Source organism: Mobula hypostoma, chromosome 3 (assembly GCF_963921235.1).
Source record: "Mobula hypostoma chromosome 3, sMobHyp1.1, whole genome shotgun sequence".
Classification (NCBI taxonomy): domain Eukaryota; kingdom Metazoa; phylum Chordata; class Chondrichthyes; order Myliobatiformes; family Myliobatidae; genus Mobula; species Mobula hypostoma.
In genome coordinates, this window is record NC_086099.1 from 166,018,117 (window position 1) to 166,031,497 (window position 13,381).

At 41.4% G+C, this 13,381-nt stretch overlaps 1 protein-coding gene across 6 annotated transcripts in view; it reads right to left on the reverse strand.

Annotated features, from left to right (window-relative positions):
- The window catches only part of LOC134344374 (serine/threonine-protein phosphatase 6 regulatory ankyrin repeat subunit A), a 254,125-nt gene that overhangs the window by 34,529 nt on the left and 206,215 nt on the right, over nt 1-13,381 (reverse strand). For all 6 annotated transcript variants that reach the window (XM_063044057.1, XM_063044056.1, XM_063044053.1 and 3 more), the window contains one exon: nt 1,822-1,933. In XM_063044057.1, the coding sequence (XP_062900127.1) occupies nt 1,822-1,933 (112 nt within the window). The remainder of the gene's footprint in view (nt 1-1,821; nt 1,934-13,381) is intronic.

Sequence of the window (13,381 nt, forward strand, 5' to 3'; positions counted from 1 at the left end):
CACACTTTACACAATACATCTATAGAAGTTTGTCAAGCTTTTCAATGACATGCCTAACCTCTGCAGACTCCTGAGGAAGTAGAAGTAATGTTGTGCTTTCTTCGCAATATCTAAATGATGGATCCAGGACAGGTCTTCTGAAATAGTGACACCCAGGAATTTAAAGTTACTGATCCTCTCCATCTCTGATCCTCCGATGATTACTCATGGACCTCTGGTTTCCCTCTTCTGAAATCTGCAATCAGTTCCTTGGCCTTATTGACATTGAGTGAGAGATTGTGCCAATTTTTCAATCTCCCTCCTGTATGCTGATTCATCACCACCTTTGATACAGCCCACAACAGTGGTGTCATCAGCAAACTTGTTTATGGTGTTGGAGCTGTACTTAGCCACAGAGTCATAGGTGTAAAGCGAGTAGAGCAGGGGGCTAAGTACACATCCCTGCAGTGCTCCTTTGTTGATGGAGAATGTGGAGGATGGAGAATCTGACAGAGGTCTACAAGTGAGGAAATCCAGGATCTAATTGCACAAGGGGGCACTGAGACCCATGTCCTGGAGTTTAATGATTAGTTTTGAGGGGCTGATTGTGTTAAATACTGAGCTGTAATTGATTAACAGCATCCTGACGTATACACCTTTGCTGTCCAGATGTTCCGGGGTTGTGTGAAGAGCCAACAAGATTGCATTTACTGTAGACCTGTTGCCTCAATAGTAAATTGGAGCAGATCCAAGTCACCATTCATCCAGGAGCTGATATGCTTCACACAAGCCTCTCAAAACACTTCATTACAGTGGATGTAAGAGCCACTGAGCAATAGTCATTTAGACAGGTTACCACACTCCTCTTGGGCACCAGTCTGATTGAAGCCTTGTTCTGGTGGTCAAAGCAAGCACAGAAGGCTCTGAGCTCATCTGGAAGCGAAGCTCTGCTGTCCCCTGTGGCGCAAGATTTAGCTTCACAGTCTTGTCTCCCCTATTATTAAGTAACAAGGCTACAGCTTCATGCACAATCAGAGATTCAAAAGCACAGTCGAGAATGACTTTTACCCTCAGCAATACAGCATATTACTGGATGAACCTTTAAACCAAAGTCCAACTTGTACGTATATATTGAAAAAACCTTCAAAGGTCTTAAAAAATTGCACAAGAAATGTCTTAGAATGACTTCAGAGATTAGAGACTTTAGTTATGTAAACAGACTGTACAGGCCAGAGCTGAATTATTCAGAAAAGAGATTGAAAGGGGATCTGACAGAGGTATATACAACAATGAAGGGTCTCTATATAATAGAGAAACAGTCCTCATTAAGCCTCAGCTGTAGAGCCTTACCTGTGCTGCAACTCCTGATACTAGGGAACTCAACCTATTACTTGGACTTCAAAATTGTTAATATTATTTCTACTATACATATTGAAATATTTGACACGACAGTCAATACAGCATGAAAACAGGCCCTTTGGCCAAACTGGTCCATGCTGTCCACAGCACCCTCTCTGCTACTCCCAGCTGCCCAAGTTCAGCCAACAAACATCCAAGCTTTTCTCCTTCATAAACTTATCCAAATGCCTCTGAAATTATGTAACTGTACCCACCTCAACCATTTCCACACGCAGCTCATTCCAGGTACTCATTACACACTGATTAAAGAAGCTATTTCTCAGTTCTTCTTTTAATCTCTCCTTACTTATCTTTATCTTCACCCTTTAGTTTTGAACTCCACAACCATGAGGAAAGACTACAACTGTCCACCTTACCAACACCCCTCATGATTCCATAAACTTCTATGAGGTCACCTCAAAGAATAAAATTAAATATACTTACGAGTTCAAGACATAAACGATGTCCATAGGCAGCAGCATAATGCACAGCATTATATCCTTGTTTATCTCGAATTCCTGGATTGGCATCATTTCTAAGTAGGTATTCCAGGCACCTGCAGATAGTTAACAAGCAATCTGAATTGAATAACAATTTGAAATCATTCTGAATGAATATCAAACTTGAAAATGTACAAACACAAATATAATTTTATTTGAAAACCAAGGATACTGGAAATCAGTTCTAAAAAAAACTTAATATACTTGAGCAATATTTCTAGAGAGAAACAGGTAATGATTCAGTGAAGACTTTTCATCAAGCATTATATTCAGTTCTTGAACACAGCACCCGAGCAATACACTTACACTAGCAGTACACTAGCAAAATTATGATCATTTTGGAGTAAAATACATTTTTTGTTGTTTTAACTGTTCTTTCTTGTAAAAATTGTCTATAATATGCTTAATTTATATTTTTATTATGAATACTGCTTATAATGCTATGTACCTATGCTGCTGCTGCTGCATGACTTTTCCTTGTATCTATGCATACATGTACTTGCGCATATGACAGTAAATTGAACGCTAGTAAATTTAAATGCAAGAAAATGACATTTTTCTGAAGTGTATGGGAAGCTTATGTAACTGTTCTGACAATGCTTTCCATTAATAATTTAACTCCACTTATTTATTGTGAAAACCTGCTGTAATCGAGATACAATTTGTTTTTGACTGAACAACATCTTGTGCCATATTGGACAGAAATATGCACACTCAAACATCCTTCCCTCAATCCAGAATGCCCTATAGTCATAGTCATAGTCACACTTTATTGATCCCGGGGGAAATTGGTTTTCGTTACAGTTGCACCATAAATAATAAATAATAATAGAACCATAAATAGTTAATTAGCAATATGTAAATTATGCCAGTAAATTATGAAATAAGTCCAAGGACCAGCCTATTGGCTCAGGGTGTCTGACCCTCCAAGGGAGGAGTTGTAAAGTTTGATGACCACAGGCAGGAATGACTTCCTATGATGCTCAGTGCTGCATCTCGGAGGAATGAGTCTCTGGCTGAATGTACTCCTGTGCCCACCCAATACATTATGTAGTGGATGGGAAACATTGACCAAGATGGTATGCAACTTGGACAGCATCCTCTTTTCAGACACCACCGTCAGAGAGTCCAGTTCCATCCCCACAACGTCACTGGCCTTACGAATGAGTTTGTTGATTCTGTTGGTGTCTGCTACCCTCAGCCTGCTGCCCCAGCACACAACAGCAAGCATGATAGCACTGGCCATCACAGACTTGTAGAACATCCTCAGCATCGTCCGGCAGATGTTAAAGGACCTCGGTCTCCTCAGGAAATAGAGACGGCTCTGACTCTTCTCGTAGACAGCCTCAGTGTTCTTTGACCAGTCCAGTTTATTGTCAATTCGTATCCCCAGGTATTTGTAATCCTCCACCATGTCCACACTGACCCCCTGGATGGAAACAGGGGTCGCCAGTACCTTAGCTCTCCTCAGGTCTACCACCAGCTCCTTAGTCTTTTTCACATTAAGCTGCAGATAATTCTGCTCACACCATGTGACAAAGTTTCCTACCGTAGCCCTGTACTCAGCCTCATCTCCCTTGCTGATGCATCCAACTGTGGCAGAGTCATCCGAAAACTTCTGAAGATGACAAGGCTCTGTGCAGTAGTTGAAGTCCGAGGTGTAAATGGTGAAGAGAAAGGGAGACAAGACAGTCCCCTGTGGAGCCCCAGTGCTGCTGATCACTCTGTCGGACACACAGTGTTGCAAGCACATATCAAATACATGTTACTATACTGATGGTTCAGTGATAATCGGCAGTTACCAGTCTTGACAGCCATTTTGGGATCATTAATAGAAAGTTGCATCAGGCTTGATTTCAATTTCCTCTGCAAATCTGTTGACAACGACAACTAAGTCCACTTATTGCAGATAACAGCTCAGATGAGACACAGATGGCAAATCCAAATGCATTGATTGCACCTAAGGAAATAATTTTATTCAAATCCAACATCAATAAATTAGCTAAAATGGACTGGTCACACGTCTGAGGAGTATCTACAGACCAACACCACTATAAATCACCTCTCATATATTACAAGGCTTTCTTCTAATTTCATCAGATCTTTTCAAATTCAAAGGTTATCTGATGAATCTGATGAGGATTATTTGATCATTCACAGAAATTTGCTTACTGGTTTAAAAGAGAAAGGTTACTATTAGCTCTAAACAATGCTTTAAATTGATTCCAATTTAGCACTGTAAGAGAATCAAAGAACATGACTGAGAATATTCATAGTATGAAGATGTATGTATCCTCAAGGACTGTGCAGTTGTCACTCCTGTAAATACCACTGCTTGTACAGCTGTATTTGCAAATAGTAGATGGGTGAAAACAAGGTCAAGTACATTTCCTCCTCACTAATCCCACACATATCAGTTTGAACTTTACTACTTAAAGTACATGCAAACAAGAAGTGCTACAGCCTTCAAGAGCGCAGTAGTAAGCATTAGCAAGACAACAACGGCTTCCTTTATTGAAATTCCTGAAGCCCTGCAAGTATATATTGAGAAAGAAAAACAGTTTCATGTTGTAGACTTTACAACAAAATCATTTTGGAAATCAAATATACTTTAAGCTGCAGAAACTGGAAGTGTGGTGAAAACAACACAAAACAACATCTGTGATATAGGCTAAGAGAAACTAAATGACACAAGGAAGTTGAGGGAAAGAGCGAAAAGTTTGTAAATTGCAGATGATCTATAATGATGTAAAGAAGGAGCCAAATAAAAACAGAAGAGAAAGGAAGAAAAAACCATACAGGAACTATGAAATATGAATTAAAGAAGCAAAACACTGCAGATGCTGGGTATGTAAAATACAATAATGCTGGAATACTCAAGGTAAAGAAGTATCTATGGAAAGACTTTCAGATTACTTTACTGGATTAACTACAGAAAGCCAGCATGGATTTTTAACGGAAATTAGCTTTTTTGATGAAGTGATAGAAATGGTCAACTGGAGAAATGCATTTGTTGCAGCATATGGACTTCCAAATGGCACTTATATTTGTTTCCTTCTATCTGCATCTATTCCAGATCATCTATTCTCATACAGAATTTAAAATGCAGCATATGTAATCCAACTGTTTAAAAGGATGGAGAGAGAAAAAGGAATACAATTAGCCTACCATCAGTAGTAGGGGAAAACACCAGAATCTATGATTAAGGAAATGGCAGCATTGCATATATAAAATAACAACAGGTTCGGAAAGAGTCAACGTGGCCTTATGAAAGGGATGTCATGTTTAATAAGTTTACTACAGAGTCTTTTCTGAGGTTGTAACTAGGGAAATAGACAAGGGAAAACCAGAATATGCAGTGTCATAGAGCTGTACAGCAGAGAAAGTAGCTTTCTAACCTAGTGCATCAATGCTGATCATAATACCCATCTACACTAATTCCAGGTGCCCACATTAATTCTATGTCCTTGCTCATTCAAATACTTGTCAATATGTTTTGTAAATGTCCCTGCTTCCACCATCTACTTTGGTAACTCAACTATTCTTGGTGTGAAAAATTTACCCTTCAAATATCAGAATCAGAAGCAGGTTTAATATCTCTGGCATAGTTGTAAAATTTGTTGCTTTGCGGCAGCAGTACATCACAAGACATAATAAAAAAATCTATAAATTACAATAAGTACATATAAAAATTAAGTACAGGTCCACAATCCCTTATCGGAAAATTTCAGACCCCCCCGCCATACCAAAAAACACGTATGATCTAGTCCCTTATTTAACCTGTCTCAGTGCAGTAGACTTTAGGACCTGGCGGCGCATCAAACCTATGCACATCCTCCCGTATACTTTAAATCAGCAGTCCCCAACCATCGGGCCGCGAGAAAACGATATGATTTGGCGATATGAGTCAGCTGCACCTTTCCTCATTCCTTGTCACGCCCACTGTTGAGCTTGAACGCACGCGTCACCCATGTCAGCACGGGAAGATCAACTCCTCGAGCTTGCAGATGACAGTGGGCTGAAAAGTATATTTGACATAACATCTCCACCGGCATTCTGGATCAAAGTCAAGGTTAAATATTCCAAGATAGCCACGAAAGCACTGAAAACGTTGCTTCCATTTCCAACATATCTCTGCAATGAATGCAACGAAAACTAAATTGCGGAATAGACTGGACACAAGGAACCCCCTTCGAGTATCGCGGTTTCCCTTTACCCCTTGATGGCACCGTCTTGTTGCAGGGAAACAAGCCCAGTGCTCCCAGTGATTCAGCAATATTGGTCTGTTGCAATGATTTTATACGTTCATACAGGGAAAATATGTGCTGTGTGTTTAATATCCAAATGTTACTTAAAATGTTATGATGCTATTGACTTAAGTGACTTATACAGTAATTGACTTATCACTATATTCATGCGAGGAAAATATGCGCTCTGTGTGTAATATTAAATTCGTTCGATAAACGCTTTTAGAAACGAAATTGAGTGTATTAGCCACTAAAAAGTGACTTATAGTTGACTGATCTTCTATATTGCGGTTGTGATTAACACCCCCCCCCAACAGAATCGCCGAAAACAATTTGTAGGAAAAAAATCGGCACGTATACGCATACGCAAGTTACGCATGCGCACATAGGTGCCCGCGCAAGGCTTCATGGTATTGTAGTCTTCTTCGGGTAAACACAACGTATTTAACGGTTACTCTTGTCCGTTGCGTTGCCAACTCTACCCCCTCCCCCCCCCCACCCCGTTGGCCGGTCCGCAAGAATATTGTCAATAATAAACCGGTCTGCGGTGCAAAAAAGGCTGGGGACCCCTACTTTAAATCATCTCTAGATTACTTATAATATCTAATACAATGTAAATGCTATGTAAATAGTTGTTAAACTGTATTGTTCAGGGAATAATGACAAGAAAAAAATTTATTTCCAACAAAAACATTCAATAAAACATAAATATATACAGCTTCAAACGAACCAAATCAAACACATGGTAAATGACTTATTGGAATAAATGTAGAATGTCACTGTAACTATCACTATAAATCTTCAGTAACTTGTCTTTGTGTTTATTTAAATCATATACAGTTGTGGTTCCGACACAATTTTCTTCAGTAAGGCGCTGCACAGACACACCACAATCAAGCTTCTGCAATAACTCTACTTTCTGCGTTATTGGTAATGATAGATGCTTCCTTCTCTTTTTCTCTTTGTTACCAATAGGGGTATCTGCAGCTCTTTTTGACATTTTCACAGTAAAATTAAACACAAAGTCAAAAGCGAACAAAAAATATCAGCGAACAGCAAATGCACGTGTAACCAGTACGAATGCTGAGCCACAACTGACGTCTGGCAGCCTCTGCTAGTGCTGCCATGTCACACCTGAGTGATGTCAGCTCTTGGCGACAAAAACTGGTTTTCGGAGCTTTTTGGATTTCAGAATTACGGATAAAGGAATGTACACCTGTAGCTCAAAAAGAGAGGAACCAAATAGTGCAGTAGTGTTCATGGTCTCATTGTCCATTCGGAGATCTGATGACGGAGGGGAAGAAGTTGTTCCTGAAACCCTTGAGTGTGTATCTTCAATGTCCTCCCTTTCACCCCAGACCTTTGCCCTATAATTATAAACACCCTTACCAAGGGAAACAGTCTTTGGCTATTTACTCTATCCATGCCTCTCATAACTTTATATTAACTCATAATTTCGGCTTCCTTCACTTGAGAGAAAACAGACCTAGCCTCTTCAAACTCTCCTCATAACTCAAGCCCTCTAATCCAAGTTCTCTCCACGACGATTGGAGCTGATGGATTTGTTGCAGCCTTCATCCGCCTTCGCAGCCCTTGAGTTCGAAGTAACTTTGTCTGCCTGCTCCACCATTGAGGTCTTGGTTGGATTGTCCTTTGTCAGGGAACTCACCCTCAACCTTACCGCCACGGGTGACCCTACCAGGAGCATAGCTCCAGATGGCATTGCTCTTGGGATTTCAGGACCACACAAGCTTCTCCACCGCGACAAGGTGACAACCATCCTGAAGAGCAATGCTGACATCAATTCTAGATGGAGGGAGCACTTTGAAGATCCTCTAAATCAAACCGTCCCATTTGACAGGAATGTGATTAACAACATTCCAAAATAGCCCGTTGACGACTCCCTAAGCAAAATACCAACACTTGAAGAAGTCAAGGAAGCCATCAAAACCTTGAAAAACAACAAGGCCGCTGGACTCGATGGAATACCAGCCGAGGTCTACAAAATTGGAGGTAACCCACTTCATTATCAACTGCATCAACTTCTCATAAAGATCTGGGATAGATGAAGATGTACCGGCAGACTTTAGAACCTCAGCAATCTTTACCATCTGCAAAAGGAAAGGCGATCGATCCGAATGCAGAAACTGTCGTGGAATTTCCCTGTGAGCAACAGCAGGAAAGATCCTCAGCCGCATCATGAACAACCGGCTCAAGCCTTCAGCCAATCAGATCCTTCCGGAGACACAAGCCGGTTTTAGACCATCACGTGGAGCAATCAACATGATCTTAACAATGTGACAACTACAAGAAAAATGTCGTGAACAACTTCAACCTTCGTACATGGCATTCATCGACCTCACCAAAGCCTTTGACTTGGTATCAAGGGAACTCCCATGGGATGTCCTATCAACCTATGGATGCCCTGAAAAGTATATTCGAATCCTGAGACTCCTCCACGATGGCATGCTTGCCACAGTCATAGTCAGCAACAGTAACTGTGAGCCTTTTCAAGTTAGATCAGGAGTAAAACAAGGATGCGTGATTGCCCCTACTTTGTTCACCATTTTCACTGCGACAATCATCCACATTATCAAGGACAACCTACCCCCAGGAATCGAAATTATCTACAGAACAGATGGCAGACTTCTCAATCTTGCCCGTCTAAATTCCAAAACGAAGACATCCACGAGTTCCCTCATTGAGTTCCAATACGCAGATGACAACAGTGTTGCAGCTCTTTCAGAAAACCACCGACAACAGATTCTGACTGCCTTCAACCGTGCATACAAGAAACTTGGACTTACCATCAATTCCAAGAAGACTCAGATCATCTATCAACCATCACCAGCTGAGACAAATTGGACAACACCATCAATTCAACTTGGCGAAATAACCCTGGAAAATGTGGACCACTTTCCGTACCTTGGAAGTCACCTCTCCTCCAATGTCAACCTTAATGGTGAGATCCAACATCGTCTTAAATGTGCTGGAACAGCTTTTGGACGTCTCCGAACAAGAGTCTTTCATGATCGTGACCTCCGAACAGACACCAAAATGTTAGTGTATAAAGCAGTGGTAATCCCAACGCTCCTGTATTCATCAGAAACCTGGACAACATACCGACGATATCTGAAGACACTTGAAAAGTTCCATCAACACTGTCTTCGAAACATCTTAAATATCAGCTGGGAAGATAGAAGAACCCAACGTCAGCGTGCTACATGAAGCAAGAACAACAAGCATTGAAGCCTACGTCATCAAGAACCAACTAAGATGGAGCGGTCATGTTGTTTGGATGAAAGACGAACGAATGCCGAAACAAATCTACTCCCAGCTTAAAGAAGGCAAATGTAAAAGAGGCGGACAACAGAAGAGATTCAAAGACGTCTTAAAAGCCAACATGAAGAAACGTAACATAGACATCAACAACTGGGAAACAAATGCCAAGGATGGGAAACTCTGGTAAGCCATCATTCGAGAAGGAACAGCAACTTTCGAAGCCAACAGATGTGCAGAATTAGAAGAAAAGAGAAGAAAATGGAAAGAGAGGCAGCAACAACCAAAGCCCGATCTGCCATCTGGAACTACCTGTCCTGAATGCGGAAGAACTTTCAAAGTCAAGATTAGACTCATAAGCCATTTGAGAGCCCATAAGTAGATCAACAGAACAAAGACCATCATCCTCGACCTCGAGGGATAGCCATGACGACAAATCCAAGTTACACGCTTGTTAAACTTTTCTGCACCTATCTATATTTTTTAGATTATGAGGACACGCAGTCCCCTTTTATTGTCATTTAGTAATGCATACATTAAGAAATGATACAATGTTTTTCCAGAATGATTATCACAGAAAACACATGACAAACCAAGACTGAAAAACTGACAAAAGCCATATAATTATAAAATATAGTTACAACAGTGCAAAGCAATACAGGTTCCCCCGCCATCCGAAGGTAGAGCGTTCCTATGAAACGGTTCGTAAGCCGGAATGTCGTAAAGTGAAGAAGTAATTACCATTTATTTATATGGGAAAATTTTGTGAGCGTTTGCAGACCCAAAAATAACCTACCAAATCATGCCAAATAACACATAAAACCTAAAATAACAGTAACATATAGTAAAAGCAGGAATGATATGATAAATACACAGCCTATATAAAGTAGAAATACTTTTCCACAATCATTGCCTGCACTGTTCTCTGTAGCGAAAATCTCATGCAAGCGCTGTCGGCAAAAACACAGCGCAAGCGCTCTCGGCAGAAAACCTCATGCAAGCGCTGCTGGCAAAAACACTCTCTCCAGTAACCTTTAAGCTATGAAGCTGCTAAATCATACCAAATAACATGTAAAAATACACAGCCTATATAAAGTAGGAATAATGTATGTACAGTGTATTATCACTTACCGGAATTGGGACAGCACAGAGCACACTGATGACAGTGTGATAGACTGAATCGTTGGAGGTCGGGGTGGTGCAGTGGCTCCCACCCTCCGGGCAGCGACCCGATGCCGATCTGCGAAGCATGCAGCGGTGCAGCGGTAGCCGGGAGGCACACAGCACATCTTTAAGAAAAAAGCCGAAATAAACATGCTAATTAATTATGTGTTGGGTGGCACCTAATTAATTAGCATGTTTATTTTGGCTTTTTTCTTAAAGATGTGCTGTGTGCCTCCCGGCTACCGCTGCATTCCCCGTGAATCAGTATCTGTCCGCGGCCTGGGGGTTGGGGTGGTGGGACACTGGGGTGTTATCTCGTCGTCGTCTGTTTCCATTAGGGCAGGCAGCTCATCTTCTCCTATGACTGCCCGCCACGATGTCGAAGATCAAGGTTTGTCGTCTGCTGTGGCTGATGTGGAAGGCTTGCTTGACTGCTGAGCCTCGCGCATTTTTCTATCATACAGTTCTTTGTAAGCATTCAAAACATCCTGCAAAATCCCCTAAACCTACGTACCCTTTCAAAATTAAAGTCGTACTTTATCATTGCAGCGAAAATCTCACGCAGTTGCTTCATGTTCAGTTCGCTACTGCATTCGGTTTCGATTGTTATACTTTCCTCTTCCAATTGCATCAGCTCTTCATTTATCAGTTCTTGGTCATGGGATGCCAAAACCTCTTCAACATCATTTTCATCAGCTTCCACAAGCCAAACTCACGTTGTCCTTACTTCATTCACCACAATCAAAACGCTTAATTATGTATAGTTTTACGCTAAGTGTAACACCCTTATGAGCTCTTTCAGGCTTTTCCGATACCGTAGAACTCATCTTGCAAACGGCTGCTCACAGGCACGTGTTTAAGCAATGCCGGCAAGAATGCTATTCCGAATCTGGGGGACAGTGGCTGCTTGGGGCACGCGCTGCCTTTTTTCACGCGCTGATTTTTTTTCATAACAGTGAAAATACCTTCTGTTAGCGAAAACAGGGAACTAATGTAGGTCTTTTGTAACAGTGAGGTTTCATAAAGCGAACGTTCGAAAAGCGGGGGACACCTGTACCGTGATTTGATGAGAACAGACCATGGACACTGTAAAATCTCAAAGTCTCTCGGAAGTCCCATCATCTCACGTAGACGGTAAACCTCCAGTGCCGCAAACTTGCCGATGCAGTATCCCGGAAGCATCTGACTGCAGTCTGACTCTGAGTCCCTCCGAAAACTCCGAGCCTCCGACCAGCTCTCCGACACCGAGCACCATCTCTGCCGAGCGCTTCGACCCCGGCCCCGGCAACAGGCAATAGGCAAGGTCGAGGATTTGGGGCCTTTCCTCCGGAGATTCTCGATCATATAGTAGTAGCGGCAGCGAAGCAGGCATTTCAGAAGTTTCTCCAGATGTTCCTCCGTGCTTCTTCACGTCTGTCTCTATCAAATCAGGATTCTGCACGGCATCCTGCTTCAGATACGATATCATTCGGAACGGCCACGCGCGCTGCCATCTTCTCTTCCCTTTATTAATTATGGCCTTGCAATACTGTTGTGACCAGAACTGTGCACAATACTCAAAATGTGGCCTAATCAATGTTTTGTACAACTGTAGTGTGATGTTCCAACTCTCATACCCTATGCCTTGCCCAATGAAGGCAAATGTGCAATACGCCTTACAAACCACCCAGTCTGGCTGTGTTCCACTTTACAGCATGATAGCACAGTGGCTAGTGTACTGCTTTACAGTGCCAGTGTCATAGGTTTAATTCCCGCCAGTGACTGTAAGGAATTTGTACATTCTCCTCCAGACGAAGCCGGTTTCTTCTGGGTGCTCTGGTTTCTTCCAACATTCCAAAAGACATTAGTGTTAGGGTTAGTAAGCTGTGGCCAAGCTGTGTTGGCACCAGAGCCAGGCAACACTGGCAGGTTGCTCCCAGCACATCCTGGCTGTGTTGGTCATTGACGCAATGTATTTTCGGTATGTTTCAATGTACATGTGACAAATAAAGCTAATTTTTTTTTCTTTTTCAGGGAACTATGTATTTGCATCCCAAGGTCTTTTTGTTCAATAGCGCTCCCCAAGGCCACAGCCTGAGTTCAATTCCCAATAAGTATCACCTGGCAATTTGTCCAAATTCCCACTTTCCCAGAATGTAAGTGCTGTTGTAATCATATTTGGATTTTCAAAAGGCTTTCAACATGGTACTAAACAAGTTATTATTAAAAATCAAATCAGAACACATTTGATTGAAACTAAAATGCTGAAATGGACTAGAGGTCAGCGATCAATAGGCAATTTTCAGACAATGCAGCGGTGACAAATGGGTTGTCACAAGAATTAGAGATGGGACCTCAATTATTCACAATCTATATCAATGATTTGGATGAGGAAAGCAAGTCTGTTGACAACACTAAACTGGATGGTAGTGTGGATTTTAAAAAGAATTATGTTGAATGGTAGGACAGGCAAAAGAGGCTAAATGAAGCAAAACTAAAGGACACTTTGCATACTTCTACTTTTGATGTTTTAGACCATGAGATTATCAGTTTTGGTTTGAAAACAATTTTTTTCCACGAACCTATGCTGGCTTCTTTCAGTTCTACATCCACTTAACCTGCTATTCTCCACCATTTCTGGAAGGTTTTCCATGACAGACACAAATTATAAGCTTATTTTCTCTACTTATTTCATTTCTGAATACAATTTCTCCTGTAGCAGTGTGTAAGCAATCGGCATTTACTTCTACTAAAATTTTCTCATGTTTCTTAAGTGGTGTTTTCTTTCCGATTCATTATTCAATGCTTTAGTCTTCCTTTGTTGAGCTATGAAAT